This window comes from Gavia stellata, chromosome 5, assembly GCF_030936135.1.
Source record: "Gavia stellata isolate bGavSte3 chromosome 5, bGavSte3.hap2, whole genome shotgun sequence".
NCBI lineage: Eukaryota > Metazoa > Chordata > Aves > Gaviiformes > Gaviidae > Gavia > Gavia stellata.
The window spans coordinates 2049307-2065199 of NC_082598.1; the positions used below are offsets into that span (position 1 = coordinate 2049307).

Here is a 15893-nt window from a genome sequence, read left to right on the forward strand (position 1 = left end):
GCTGTTCTTAGCAAGGTTTGGAGGGGTCACACACTGACACAGAATTTGCTAGATAAAAACCCATTAAATTAAATAGGGTGTCTTGTCCTGGTGCCTGAGCTGGTGGTGATCGGGAGCAGGATTGCTCCTAGCTAAGGAGACATGCTTGGTGCCTGAGTCTGTGCTCCTTCCCTTGCTCCCTACAACTGGAAAGGAGTCTCCCCCTTGAACACGGAGCAGAAGATGAAACCTGCAGCTTCCCAGCCTGCTGGTCCCATATCAACAACTTTCTCCTGCTCCACGGAGAACTGCTCCTTTCCACCCGTCAGCTACTGCCCACCTCCACTGCAAGGCGATGCTTCCACTGAGACACCTCAGCCCTGGCCATATGGAGAGCTGGGCTTGCTCAGAGACATCTCCAATGTGACACGCGTCCAGGGAACGCAGCTCGAGCCAGCTTGAAGACACGAGCTGCAGGTTCAGGCAATTAGCTTTTGCTAAAAAAACCTATATTCTTCCCTCTTAACATCCCACAGGTCCAGTGCCTCTCTGCATCACGTGCCTGCTTGCAGCATTGCACGATGCTGGGCATGCATTCCCCCAAAGGCAAAGGGCTTCTCCCAGCATCACCCCAGGATCTGCCATCCATGGATGCCGCAGCAGGGAAGGGGCAGGCGGGCACCCAGGCCCGGGGAACCTCTGCAGGGGGAAGGAAGCAGCAAGCCGCCCCAGCACACAGGGACGGGAGAGGAAACCTCAAACAGAAAACTCCCCGCAGACGCCCCGGAAAGGGGAAGCAGCTGGAGGCCCCTGCGAGCTCTCGGGCAGCTCCTGGGAAGTGAGACATGCTCCGCGGGTTTGTAAGCTCACATCCCGCCGCAGTAACACTGCTTGCGAGCACTGATGTATGGCAGAGGGCTCCCCAGCCCCCCTACGTGGCTGTGCACGCTCATTTAGGTCACCGTGTTTAATCAGCACATCCGAACTGCCTCCAGACAGTTTCAGTAAAACCCTTTCCTGTGCAAAGGCTCCTCTCTCCTCCCACTCGCCTCCACTGAGAGTCAAGGAGAACGGCGAGCCACGCAGCACGGCTGCCAAAAGGCAGGTTTGGGAGGAAAGGCAGAAAGCGCCTGGCATCTATTTTTACTTTTGCTGTTGCCGGGATCAATCGGAGCAGCAAGGGAGGCACGGAGAACAGAGCACAAAGCGCTGCTGTAGCTTCAGGCCCCCAAAAAACATGTGCTCTCCCTCATCCTCCAGCAGCATCCCGTACCGGAAAGCCAGCTAGTGCTGAGCAAAGGGAAAAAAACACCCTGGCATGGAAACAAGAGTGTAGGAGCTGTTTGTTAAGGAGGAAAAGCGACCCCACAGAGGATGCTGACAGGATGGATTTGCTCAGGGTCAGTGCCTGGTTCGTGCTGTACCCCCTCCTCTGCTCATTGTCCTCTGTCGGGCTGCAGGTGACCATTTACGGGGGGCACGGGGAGCCCCTGCTTCGAAAAACCTTGTGTTGGGTATCTGAACTATAGGGGGAAGATCCTCAAGCAGTTTTTTCTCCCCATCATTGAGCAAATTCGTTTGGGTTTAAGAGACACCTGGTCTGCATGGGCTGCCCCAGCCAAGCTGCTGGGATGACCAGGAGGACACAGAGCCAACACTTAACAGAAGGGCAATGCTGACCATAGAGAGGCGATCCCAGGGGAGACTGACCCCAGGCTTTCTGTCAGCTTGTCCCCTCTATGTCCCCCTCCTGCTCAAGCGACTCCTTCAGCACAAAACCAAGCATGAAGCCCAAGCCCCAGTCCTGTCAGCAGCTTTGCAGGTCATCATCCCGAAGACCCACAGTGATCCAGGCTTATTTCGTTGGTTTGGGATTACTCCAGTCGCATGCAATATCACACGGAGGAGAGCGCCCACCAACACCAGGACGAGATCAGGCAAGTCGGGCAGCACATGCAACACGGCTCTCAGAAATGCCATGTGCACCATCAGGGCACCATCCTGCCCTACCTTCAGGTAGGACGTTGGTCCTTTCAAGGAGGACATGGGTCCTTCCAAGGAGGACCATCCTTGCTCCCCATGGGCCCGTCTGGGGTCCCCAAGAGATCCCCATCCCCCCTCCAGTTCAGCCAGACCTACCTCACCCCAAAAGACCTGTCCAACACAGGCTGGGTACCTTCAGCAATGGTTCTCTAGTTTCACTCCTGGACTGGTCCCAGTGCTTTACTAGCAGCAGGTTCAAGAGAGCTTTCTTGGGTGGTTAGGTCCCTTAGCAACTCGTAGCGCTCATGGATGCCCACGGGGAAGGATGCACAGCCAGAGCACTTCTAGAACACTTCAGCAGTTGGACGCTTCCCAAAAGCCTCCCAAAACCGCTCAGCGTTGTTGGGGTGGCCAAGGTTCTCCTCAACCCAAACAGAAATGCTCCTGCCCCACGCAACTCAGCTGCCTGAGCTGCAGTACGGAGCATAAGACAGCCCAACACAGAGTCTTCCCCGACTGCACCAGCCTATCATTTACTGCTGATTCATCCCTGCAACAAGGTCAGCCCGGCTTATGAGAAGAGTCCCAAGTCTTTAATTAAAGACTACTTGGGCCCCTACAGTGACAAAGCAGGATGGAGTGCAGAAAAGGCAATCCAGGGAAAACACGAATGTTGGCAGAAGGGGCACCGCTCCTCCTGGACAATCCCCCTCCATGGGCACGGCACGGGCTGCAAAGAGGCGTTTCAGTGAGACGAGAGCTGAAGGAAACACGCACATTGCATTGGGCCAGGAGGAAGCTCACCTACCCAAAAAGGGAAGCATAGGGTGGAAAACAACCCAACCCTGGGGAGTTTTGTGCTTTTTATCTGGCTTTGTGTTTTTGATACAGCTTCCCCCGCTGGTGCTGGGAAGCTTTTCTGCAGCGTACGTTCGTTTTCGTGTTGATTTTGGATGGCCTATTTTGCAAGGTGATCCCTGTAAGCTGCTAAAAGCACAGATGGAAAATAAACACAGGCTGATTCCCCCGCAGATGGGGAAGAAAGGGCTCGAGTGGCTGAGGTGGGAAGAAGTTCATCTCTCCAAACGTTCCTCTGAGAAGTGCTCAAAACCAAACTTGAACAAACCAGCCCCCCACAGCTCGTTAGATAACTCAGCTCACTGCTAATGAAGCAACTCAACCCTGCTCCTCTAATGGGTTCCAGCTTTGACACGACCAACTCAGCGGCTCAAGAGAGTGCTGGCTAAATGAGATGTCAGAAATGAAGAGCAGGAGCTGTGTGTGGTGAGGGGCGTAAGAGGATGGAGCTATGGGCACAGTGCTCAAGCTCCAAGCAATCTATTACTGCAGCTGATGCAGGAGCATGGGACAACTGGGAACCTGCATGAGAAAATCCCACCACCAACTCACACCCGTGCCAGGACAGAGAAGCCGTATCCGTGCCCTGCTGAAGGACTCATCCCATGACTCGCAGGCCAGGAACAGAGATGTTGTCACTCCAGCGAGTCTCGATGGCAGGGAACAGCCTGCAAGTTTGCAAGGCATGATGAAAACCAGGGAAAAAAACAGCCCTGCTTGTGTCCACAGCTCACTGGCAAGCCTGGTGCAACACCCAGGCTGTGCTGCGGAGCTGGTGCTCCAGGCACATATCCTGCTGCACCTCAGTGCTCCACATACAAGGTCCATTCCGGCAAGGTCCTGAGCACCCTCATTCCTGCATCCCAGCTGGAACAGTGCCCCACAGGACCCTGCCGCTTGGCACCTCCCCTTGGCTGCGGGGAGACTGGGGTGGCCCAGACCTGCAGAGCCCCCAGCCAGGCTGTCTTCTTGACCCTGTACCCAGAGGAGACAGAGGATGGCTGCCCAGCCACCCCACTGCCCCCAAATCTGCCCCTACGGCCTCTGTGCTGGCTGGCAGAGGCAAGCAGGGGTGTGTGACAGCATGGAGGGGGACGGTTTCAGGCAAGGGGTAGACACCAGGGACAGAGAAGAGCTATCAACCACCACAACAGTGCTGGCATGAGAGCAAGGTGTGTAACTTCATCGCAAATCCATTTAGGCTAAGAAGATCAGAGGCTCTCCCCTCTCTAGCATAGGACAGGCAGGTAGGAAGAGGAAGGGAGGGAAGATTTGAGGAGCTGCAAAACGAAGCATGAAACCTTTATGAATGAAGAGAAGACAGTAATAGCAGGAGACAGAAAGTGATCTCGTCAGCTATATTTATCTGCTTACACTCCAGAGCGTCCAAGGTTTGCATCCTCTGAATTGCGAACAAGCCAATACACCATGTTTGTGGTCATCGAATGACCTGAACTGCCAGGCCAGTGTGCCTGGACACAGCAAGACTAGGGGATGAGGCCCCTGTGCGAGGACGGGAGAGGAGGCAGTGCTGGCGATCCGCTGACCCACTGCACGAGAAACCAAGGGCACAAAGAAAAGTTAAAAAACCGAGCCCCGAGCTGACTTCACAGGATTGCAAAGCACAACTGACACCGAGGAGCTGCTCTGCAGGTTCCCCTGGTGCGCTTGCTTCCGGGCAGCTACTTCATACACAACTCAACGTGCACGGGATGGGCAGGAGAAACATGTTTTTGCTGTAAATCCTTTTCCACTTCCAGCTGGGAAGAGCATCACAGCAGGGCTTGCACAGAGAACCTATGCACAGAGAACCTAGTACCTAGAGGCAATGCGAGGCTTGGGAACGCAGCTTCTGTCCTCCAAAGGGGAAACCAATCCCAAGGGCTTCACGTAGCTTAAAATACCAGCTACACCAGCTTCGGCAACAGGTCACGCATCGATTGCTCATTCATCGCATCAACAGATGCTGCATCCTGTTCTTGGGCATGAGTCACGCATGTGAAAAAGGGGGAAAAAGGAACAAATCCTAAGCCCAGCAGCAGGTTGCTCTAATTACACACATCTTTACCCTCGGTCAACTTGCTGGCAGAGACCCACATGCTGGAAACACAGAGCTGGGGAGGCTGTGGGATGCTGCTTCAGGGACGGGGCTCCTAAATCCCCAGCCCAGGCTGGAAAGGCTGTCCCACTGGAAACCCAAACCCCATGTCCCCGGCGAAGCTTCTGACAAAGAAAGCAAATTCCCATGGCAGTTATTTGCACACCTTTGCTGAGCACAGGCTCCAACAAGCCCCGTGGCAGGAAGAGAGACAGCAGCAAAGGTTTAAAAGCCATTTTCACGTGACAGACCGCATGCAGAAAGAATGCAAAGTCTTTTTTGGATTCCAGTTGTCAAGAAAGCCCTGTGCAGCAGCCATGCAGAGGCAGCAGCCCGTGCCAGCACGCCTGCAACGGAGCAGCGTCCAGAGCAAGAAGATTTCAACAGGTGAGACGACACCAGAGCACCCGGAGCGTGCAGGGTTACTCAGGGCAAGGAGCCCGTTTTCCCTTTGTGCAGGTGCCTACGTTAGGGTGCTTGCAAGCTGGCTACAGCGGATGGGCAGAATAACCCAATCTAGACTCTGCCTTGGCAGCAGCCACGGCACAGACACGCTCTCCACCCCAAAGGATGCTCTCCCTCTGGTGACAGTGACAAAGAAAGGGGGTGCCTCCAGCAGACCCCTGAGTTGTGACACATCGCTCCAAGGGACCGTGCTACCAGGGCTCAGCTGAGTGTGCCTGCAGATGCTCTCCTCTGGGGCAATGCTACAGTCAAGCAGACTCCCCCAGGAACCATGAAGAGCGTCCCCCAAAAACTCCTCTCCTGCTGCGCACGCTGCCTTTGAGCCATCCAGCTCAGTCCAGCATGACGACACGTCCCCTTGGAGGGCAAGAGGAGCGGAGAGCAGAGCTCACCCTGCCTTTCTGGTCACCAAAGAGAAAGGACTGGCAAGAAATATTTTGCCAGACTCTGTAGGGAAGAGAGGGAGTCACCTTGGAAAGATGAACCGAGGTGACGAAGCTCCTGAAGCATGGCATGAGTGCTAGCTGAACTCGGCACATGCAACAGCACCAGCTCCACCCGCGTCTGGAGCTTTGTACCAACAGGTTTTCTGAGCTGACTGTGGGTTTTTCTGCAGCTGCTAAGGAAAAAAGACAGCTGGAGGCAGTTAGGGCTCTGTAGATTAGCGTAAAACAGAGAAAGAAGCCTGGATTTGCAGCTTTTTGGGTTTTAGGATGATGGAAGGTGACGGGCCAGCGCTCTCAGCCACTGACAGTCCAAACCCAAAGTGCCAGAGTTGCAAAGCTGGGATCAAACTGCTCAAATACCTTTTAAAAAACAACAAAAGCAGAGCCTTCAGGGAGCAGAACACAGCAAGGGTGTTAAATCCCTTAAACTGACCTTGGTAACTGGGTGAAAATGGGGTTAACTGGGCAGGTAGGAGCAAAATTAAGCACTGCCACCATTTCGTAAGCATTTCATCACCATCACTGCAGCGCCTCAGCAATCTCCCCACGGGCTCTCAGCTAGGGGTAAACACTTGCCCAGGACAAGCTGGCCACCAAGGTCCCTATCCCAAGGCCTGGCTGCCTCCTGCCCAGCCTTGCCTCCAGCAACGCAGAAGAGCATCTCGACCTGATTTTTGGCAGGACTAACCCTCTCCTCCCCCTGCTCGGCGGTGTTTCGACACAGCAGGGCGTTTCCTGGCTTGGCTGAAATGCAACAACCCCTCAGAGGTGCCTTTCCAGCCCCAAACCAAGGATTTCATCACAGCTGCTGTTCTTGGCCACCCTGAAGACCTTCATGAGCCTTGCCAGGCACCTCTGATCACAGCCCCTGAGGAAGAGGGCTCTGTTTGCCCTGGTATTAGAACTTTCCATCCCAAAATTATCACAGAGCAGCTATTTCCTCTCCACCCTGCTGCAAGGTCTCTTCCTCTCCTAGGCTTAAGGACAGACGTGGAGAGGACACAACTACAGCGATTCGCCCTTGGCTAATGCCTGATAGGGAGCAGAAAGTGAGCTCCGACCCTGGGTGCCAAAATCTCCCCTAGGAGATGCAGCCAGAAACCAAGGCCACAGTGGGAACAGCAGCAAGCACAAACCACCGCATCCGAGAGAGATGCCACAGCCAAAGCCCGCAGGCCACAGCGCGTGCTCTGCTGCTAATGATCTCCACTGATTTTAATTTAACACGGGAGGGCGACGGCCACAAGCACACCATGGGCTGACAGCAGTCCAGTGGGGTTGGCGGTGGAAATGAGAGCGGGTCCGTGCCCAGGGAAAACACGAGGACAGTGCCACAGAAAGCATGTTACCTGTCCACTCGCACCACAGCAAGGAGGGGACATGATGGGTACAACCAGCAAGGGGAGGGGAAAAGTGCCTGATGGGGGGCTTAGCTCAGGAAGGACCAACAGACAGCGAGGTAGCCCCAGCAGGGATTCAGGGACTGTCCCTCGGCCCCGAGGATGCTTCTCACCCCTCCAAGGTTCCCATGCTGCTTAGCTGCTGAGTGGACGGGGCGATGATGTGAACTCCCAGTCGGCTTCTCGGTCACCCCAGAGCCAAAGCAAATTCAGAGCAATGTCCACCTGAGCCACCTCCGTCTCAGCCCATTCCTTCCCCCCAGCCGCGCTGCTTCTCCCTCCCCGTGCCAAGCTACACAGCTACAGGCAGCGACGGGGCTGACAAGCTCCTTCTCCGACCAGCTCTGCCAGCCATCTTGGCCTGGGTGCGTGATATCTTCCCCCCAAGCCCAAGGAAATCCCTGGCTCTTTTCCACTGAGCCTTGCCCCAGCACTGACCTCCATCAAGACATGGAGGAGAGAAGCCCCGTGGCCTCAAGGACTTCAGCTAGAAAAGTTCAGCACCCAGAGGAAAGGTTTCATACCCTCGGTAGCTCCTTTGCCGAAGGAGAGCAAGATGGAAAGTATCTTGTTCCTGCTCCCAGGGTGGAGATGCTGCGGCTGCCCGGGTGAAGGGCTGCATGCAAGCCCAGACCCCTCCAAGCAACCGGCCCCTTCGCAGCTGGGGAGGGACAGGAACGAGTAGAAGGAACTGCAGCAGAGAGGGCTTTGGGGAATTTGGAGCTGGGCTAATTTTGCACGTGTAACAAATCCGCAAGACAAGTTCCCTGTCGCAGAGACGTGAAAGGCCACTCGCTGCCATCGCTCCCTCTCCGAGGCAGCAGCCAGCAAACAACTGCAGGAGAACACCAGAGCGAGAAATCACGACTCCTCTGCTACACTTACTGTCCCCTTACCCACAGGATCCCAGCGCTGCAAAGTCCTGAATTTTGCTCTCTGGAGACTGAGCTCCAGCAGCCCGGTGTTTGCATGGCAAGCAGAGCCTTGCCCTGGAAGGTTCACAGCTTTAACCTTTCCCATTTGTAAGAGATTGTGAGGTCTTAGGGAAAGAAAGCAAACGAAAATGAGATTTCAAAGGGGGAGAGAGGATGTAACGACAATTAGGGTTTTTCTTTGCCCAGCCTAGGGAACTCCAGGTGCCCACCATCCTGCCCCTCCATCGACCTCACAGCCCATGGAGCAAAATCAAGGCCCTTTTGGGCCCCCACGCAGCCAGGTCCAAGGTCCAACCCCGCAGGCGTTACTGTGCACCTCCTGTCCTCCCCAGTGCCAAGCCCCTGCCATGCCACCCACCCAATGGACCACATTGGCCAAGGGGAAAACACAGCCTGATGGGTGTCGGATCGAAGCTCTCATTTCGCTGCAGCTGGAAGCACTTCCACTCTCCCCAGATGCTGCATTGATGGGGATGAACATGGAGGTAACGCTCCCCGGCTCGCTGCCACACCACAGAGAAGGCAGGACGAACCCCCGCAGGGGACTGCAATGGCATTTCCTGGATGTCAGGAAGCAGAAGCGATAGCTGCCTTGTGAGTACAGAAAAAAACCCTCGTCTGCTGGGCTGAGCCCTCATTTCGGAGGGACTGACCACCCTACTGAACAACCACATCTCCCTGCGTGCCTGTGCTGAGCTGGCAGCGCTCAAGGACCCACCAGCAGACCATTACGGTCGGACATGGTGATGGTCACCATGCCAGTATGCAAGCACTTTATTGCACAGCCTCATCCTGCCAGCAGAACTGGGCTTTGGGCTCCCAAAAAATGAGGCAGAACAGAGAGCTGCAGGGACCAGGTCACAGGGGAGGGAGAGGTGAGGACTGAGAGCATCCCGCCTGGGCAGCGCCACGGTGAAGGGTTTTCCTGATGCAGAAAGGTATTGCATCTGGAGACGCACATCGGGCTCAGCAGGGCAGTAAAAGGCATGGGTGAAAAATAAAAGCACTACACGGCTCAAGGGACGCTCAGCACTGTTGTGTTGCTTGCCATCCCCAGGCCTTGGAGCTGGCTGAACATAGTACAAGCCTTGGGATGCCCAAAAAGGCCAAATCCAAGAGCTGGTTTTCTAGCAGGCAAAACAACTGAGAGGTTCAGATGAACAAGGCAGCTCATAAACACCCCTGGACGCTGGCTGACGGCTTGCTCCTGGAAAAGAGTCCAAGTTTGACGGAATATTTTCCATCGAGCTGAAAACAAGTATAAAAATCATCACCGGTAAAGTTTCCGTGCAACAAAAATCAGCAGGAAAATGAGAGCAAGGTCAACACGCTGACAGTCGAGGCCCTTTTTTTAAGCGGGGTCCCATTCCAACTGGCAGTTTTATGCCCAGGACCAAGGACTGCAGATGGGGTCCTAAAAACCAGCGTACGGCAGAGATTCAACTCGTATGTCCCTTGCTCGGTGGCCAACAGTTATCTCTGCTGCACAGGCCTGGGTGCGCTCCGCAGTGCGGGTCTGGAGTCAGGGAGCCTGTGTTTGTTTTGCTATTTTTTGATCTGGGACTAAAATTTCCTCCTAAACAAAGTTGTTTGCAATGGGGCCAAACCAGACGTCAGAAGTTGGTTGGAAGCTCAGGCAGCTTGCAGAGCCAGACCCCCGGGGCTCTCCCCAACCCTTCTCCCACCCGGCTGGACACGCTCCAGCACTCGGGACCCCCCTCCAAAAAACAGGGCAGCCCCTTCCACACTGCAGACCTGCCACCCACCCTCGAGACACCTTCCAGCTCAGGGGTTTGAGCAAACGGAGATGCTCGAGGTGCAGAGTGAGAGCTATCCGTCATGTTTTCTGTGCTCACTTCCATCACCAGGGGCCACGTGTGAAGATAAAGAGCCTTAAAAGCTCTTGCGATCATGAACGGTGCGAGGGGAAGTTAATTTTCCTAATGCAAGCGAAGTTACGGGAAGGGAGGGAGACAGACAGCAAAAATCCTGGGGATCTCCTGCCTCACAGGCCAGATCCCCTCCTTGGGCTGCAGTAATGGTGCCGCCGGTGTGACAGGCAGCCGTGACAACATTGAACGTTGCACCCATGGGATTAACAGCCCCTGACGCCGAGACCTTTGAGACGAGACCACAGGCTCAGCCTCCTGAAACCTTCGCGGGACTGTCGCAGGGCCCCCCGCTTTGCACAGCTTCATAAACTTCTGCTAACGGGAGCGCAGCTTTCCTCGAGACACGGCTCCTACCCCGGCTCCCGGCACAGGGCTCGCTACCCAAACCGCAAAGAGGATGGAAAGTTATTTCACATCCTCCCATGCCAAAACAACACATCTCTCCCGGCGCACCCGAAAGGCCGCGGATCGGCTCGCTTGCTCTGAAGTCTGCGCAAGATGCTGGTTTGAATTAGGCCTGAAGAATTCAGATCCAGCTCCTTCGACGCCGCCCATTCTCCAGGCAGCGCTAATAAAAGCAAAATAAACGCCGGGGGGGAAACACTCAGACACTAACTCCGGGGTTAGTCACTTTTCCTCCGTGCCCACGCTCCCATTTTAGGGCAAGCAGGAGCCTCCACGGGCTGCAGATGCTAACGAGCTGCATTTCTCCACAGGAAAAGTTTTTCCGACCCCTTTTCACGCTAATCCCGCTCTCTAGGAGTGAGGCTGCGCCGTCTGCCAAACCCCAGCACTCCCTCCCCGGCCATGCCCTGGGTAGGAGGGCGAGGGAGGCTCCTCTCCAAGCCTGCAGCTTCGGGCAGCGAGCCAGCCGAATTCCCGGGGAGCCAGTGAGCGGCGGGGATGCTCCCGGCAGCGCGCAGCAGCCCAGTCAGGTCTGCGTGGAGCAAAGCTCAAAAAACTTCTTCCCTAAAGGAATTTCATCTACATTCTCTGCATTTCTCTGCTTGGCAAAGGCTAGAAAACATTATTATTGTTTTAAACCCTTCTGGAGGAAGGAAGAAGAACAGCAAATCCCACACACAGAGGGATTCATGCTGGAGGCAACACAGGGCTGGGGTTTGGGCCCCGAACTGCGGGACCCTCCTGCAGCAGCACCGTGACAAACCAGGTGATGCTGACAGCCCCACCAAGACGGTGGGGGCTGCAAAGCCACCGCAGCCATCGGAAAAACAAACCACTGCATGCATCTGTGCCACGGCTTCCCAGGAGTGACAGACCCCGGGGGGACCCTGCCAGGATGCGGAGGGACTTCATGGCATCGTGTCCCCTGGGACCCCCTTCCCTGGGGGAGGAAGGATCCTGTGATGCCTGGTCCCGCACGACTCCCTTCCTGGGCAGATGGAGGGATCCTGAGACACTCCATCCTCCACAACACCCTTCCTGGAGCACACGTGATATCCTATCCCCTGTGATGCCCTTCCTGGAGCATCCACAGGCCCTGCGATACCCTGTATCTTGCAACGCCCTTCCTGGGTCATACACGGACCCCATGCCACCCCATCCTCTGTGACACCCTTCCCAGGACACGCATGGACCCCACGATTCGCCGTCCCCCGTGACACCCTTCTTGCAGCATGCACGGCCCCTGTGATGGTGGATGACCTCCTGCAAAGCCCCTCCTGGGGCATGCCTGAGCCCCAAGAGACCCTACTCCCTGTGACACCCTCCCTAGGGTGTCCACGGACCCTGTGATGCCCTGCCTCCCGCAACAGCCTTCCTGGGGCATGCACAGACCCTACTACACCCTACCTCCTGCAGTGCCCTTCCTGGGACCCGCGTGATCCCCATGATTCCCAGACCCTAGTGACACCCTTCTCAGGGCACGCAGGGACCCTGAGACACCCTACACCCTGCAAAGCCGCTTCCTGGGGCACGCATAGACCTCACCACGCCCTATCTCCTGCAGTGCCCTTCCTGGGGCACACATGGACCCCATGACACCTTATCCACTGAGATGCCCTTCCTGGGGTTCACACGGACCCATGACGCCCATCCTGGGGCAAGCAGGGACCCCGTGACACCCATCCCGGGGCACACAGGGACCCCGTGACACCCATCCCGGGGCACGCAGGGACCCCGTGACGCCCATCCCAGAGGCCTCCCCTGCTCTGCCCCCACTGGCGTTGGGCGATGCCCGGTGGGATCCACTCACCGCTCGTCGGGCGCACGGCCCTGCTGCAGGCTGGGCTCCAGGGGCACCAGGGCCTGGCCCAGGAAGCGGTCCATGCCCACCAGGGCCCGGTGCATGACGGTGAGCACCAGGCCACCGCGGGCCGGGCCCGTTGGGGCGCCCAGCTCGGGGGGCAGCTCGAAGGCGCACTCCTCCCGCCATTCGGGGTTGCCGGTGCTCTTCTCGGCCACCGAGGTGCTGTACTTCTCGCGGCCCAGCTGGATGATGGTGTAGGCGTCGCTGGTGCCCGGCTTGCCGCCGCCCTTGCACCGCAACCCGCGGGCCCGCACCACCGTCACCTGGACGTGGGTGGGCAGCCAGGCCGGAGAACCCTCAGCGGGAAGCGCGGCCGCCCGCAGCAGCGCCATGGCGGGACGCTGAGGAAACGCCGGGCCGGGCCGGGCCGGGCCGGACAGAACCGGACAGAACCGGACCGGGCCGGGCCGGGCCTCGCTCCGCCGCCGCCGCTGCCGCAGCCGGGCCGCAGCGCGAGCACCACCGGCCGCCCCGCCCCGCCCCAAGCCCCGCCTCCACCCGGCTCTAACCCCGCCCCGCCCCGCGCCAGCCCCGCCCCCGCGCCCTGCGTAGCACCGCCCCCCGCCCCTCCGCCCCGCCCCACTCTGCCCGCCGGCCCCGCCCCGCCCCGCCGGACCGGAGGGGTCGACGGGGGGCGGTGCGCGGGGGCGCGTGAGCGGGGCGGGGCACCGGGGGGGGCGTGCACCGGGCGTGCGGGGCTGGGCGTGCAACCGGGGGGCGTGCAACGGAGGGGGCGTGCAACGGAGGGGGGTGTAACGGGGGGAGCGTGCAACGGGGAGGATGGGGCATGCACCGGGGATGGGCGTGTAACGGGGAGGGGGGGCGTGCCCCGGGCCTGCGGGGCGGAGCAGGCACCGCACGGTGCAGCGGGCTGCGTACCGGTCCGTTCCTGCACCGGGCCGGACACTGCGGGGGTGCGGGCCTGGACACGCAGCAGGCTGGGGCCACCGCAGAGCCACGATGGGCCACCCAGAGTGTCGCGACATGTGCCCCGCGCCCCGCGTTTCTGTGCCCCGACATCCCGCCGCAGCCACCCCCGTCCCCTCCGGGCGCTGCTGTTACCGGCGTTTCTCGTGCTCTTTCCCCGTTACCCTGCCCCAAGATGTGCGTGTGTGCACGCGAGTTCATGCACGTGCGTGGGTGTGCATGGGTGTGCAAGCACGAGCACGTGTGTCCGTGCACATGCAAGCATGAGCACGTGCGTCCATGCATGTGCATGGGTGTGCAAGCACGAGCACGTGTGTCCGTGCACATGCGAGCATGAGCGCATGCGTCTGTGCACGTGCATGCATGAGCGCATGCGTCCATGCACGTGCATGCATGTGCAAGCACGAGCACGTGTGTCCGTGCACATGCAAGCATGAGCGCGTGCATCCATGCGTGTGCATGGATGTGCAAGCATGAGCACATGTGTCCCTGCACATGCAAGCATGAGCGCGTGCATCCATGCGTGTGCATGGATGTGCAAGCATGAGCACATGTGTCCCTGCACGTGCAAGCATGAGCGTGTGCGTCCATGCGTGTGCATGGATGTGCAAGCATGAGGAGCTGCACCCATGCGTGTGCATGGATGTGCAACCACGAGTGCGTGTGTCCCTGCATGTGCGAGCAGGAGCGCGTGCATCCATGCGTGTGCATGGATGTGCAATCACGAGTGCGTGTGTCCCTGCACGTGCAAGCATGAGCGCATGCGTCCATGCGTGTGCATGGATGTGCAAGCACTAGCACGTGTGTCCCTGCTCGTGCGAGCATGATCGTGTGTGTCCATGCATGTGCATGGATGTGCAACCACGAGTGCGTGTGTCCCTGCATGTGCGAGCAGGAGCGCGTGCATCCATGTGTGTGCATGGATGTGCAACCACGAGCATGTGTGTCCCTGCACGTGCAAGCATGAGCGCGTGCATCCATGCACGTGCATGGATGTGCAAGCATGAGCACGTGTGTCCCTGCACGTGCAAGCATGAGCGTGTGCGTCCATGCGTGTGCATGGATGTGCAAGCATGAGGACCTGCATCCATGCGTGTGCATGGATGTGCAACCACGAGTGCATGTGTCCCTGCATGTGCAAGCAGGAGCGCGTGCGTCCATGCGTGTGCATGGATGTGCAAGCACAAGCACGTGTGTCCCTGCACGTGCAAGCATGAGCGTGTGCATCCATGCACATGCATGGATGTGTAACCACGAGCACGTGTGTCCACGCGTGTGCAAGCACATGTATACACAGGCAAACGTGAGCACGCAGGGGCATGCACCGCTTGCTGCTGGAGCACCCCTGCACCCCGGGACGACCCCCTGCACCCCGGGACGACCCCCTGCCAGCGGCTCTGCAGCCACCCGTGCCACCAGCGGTTCGCAGGCTGCTTCACCTTTGAGCACGTGCACAGGGGAGCAGATTCCCGGCGTCCCCCCGGGATTATTCCGGGGGGCCGATGGCGGCATCAAGCCATGCACAACCTTTCTCCTTCCCGAGCATCGCTGTAAATCCCCAGCAGCATTTCCCACGCAGCAGCAGCAGCCAGGCGGGGGGACAGCAGCGTCCCCAACGGGACCCCAATCCTAATAAGCAATTAAAAACCTCTCCGCCGACCCTAATAACCCGATTGTGCGGCCAAACCCGACGTTCCCCAGCCCCTCAAGCAAGGTCATGCCAAAAAGCCGTGCCGGGGTGCGCCACGCTCGGTACCGGCATTTTGGGTGCTCACGGCCGGGCTATGACGGGGCGATCTGGGCCCCGGGGCTTTGATGCCATCGCGATAAGGGGCGTTCGGGGCCACCGGGGTTCATGGGACGGGGCCGGGCTGCCCTGCTCTATCGCTCCCATCTCCGGCAGCAAACCAGCGGCAATTATTTTTTGCCTCCTTCTGCTTCGTGTCCCCTCGCCGGGGGCCGGGGCCATCCGTTCCGCTCGGCCGCGGGGACGCAGGGTGCCCTGACGGGGTTGCAGGGCATTACATGGGTGCAACGGCCCCTTTGGGGTTGCTGCGTCCCCTTTGGGGTTGCTGCGTCCCCTTTGGGTGTGCAACATCCCCTTTGGGATATGCTATGTTCCCTTTGGGGTCACTACGTCCCCTCTGGAGTCGCTACGTCCACTTTGGGGGTGCAATGTCCCCTTTGGGATTTGCTAGGTCCCCTATGGGGTTACTGCATCCCTTTTGAGTGTGTAACGTCCCCTTTGGGGTCGCTACGTCCCTTCTGGGGTTGCTGCATCCCCTTTGGGGTTACTGTGTCCCTTTTGAGTGTGTAGTGTCCCCTTTGGGATCTGCTATGTCCCCTTTGGGGTCACTACATCCCCTCTGGGGTTACCACATCCCCTTTGGGGGTGCAATGTCCCCTTTGGGATTTGCTATGTCCCCTTTGGGGTCACTATGTCCCCTTTGGGGTTGCTGCGTCCCCTTTGGGGGTTACTGTGTCCCTTTTGGGTGTGCAACATCCCCTTTGGGGTTGCTGTGTCCCCATTGGGGGTGCAATGTCCCCTTTGGGATCTGCTACATCCCCTTTGGGGTCACTACATCCCCTCTGGGGTTGTTGCGTCCTCTTTGGGGGTGCAATGTCCCCTTTGGGATTTGCT

General features: G+C 58.2%; 1 protein-coding gene across 1 annotated transcript in view; it reads right to left on the reverse strand.

Moving 5' to 3' along the window:
* The window catches only part of RAB11FIP5 (RAB11 family interacting protein 5), a 39261-nt gene extending 26604 nt beyond the window's left edge, over positions 1-12657 (reverse strand). Inside the window, exon 1 of the mRNA XM_059817671.1 lies at positions 12272-12657. Coding sequence (XP_059673654.1) covers positions 12272-12657 — 386 coding nt within the window. The remainder of the gene's footprint in view (positions 1-12271) is intronic.
* Positions 12658-15893: the final 3236 nt, after the last annotated feature.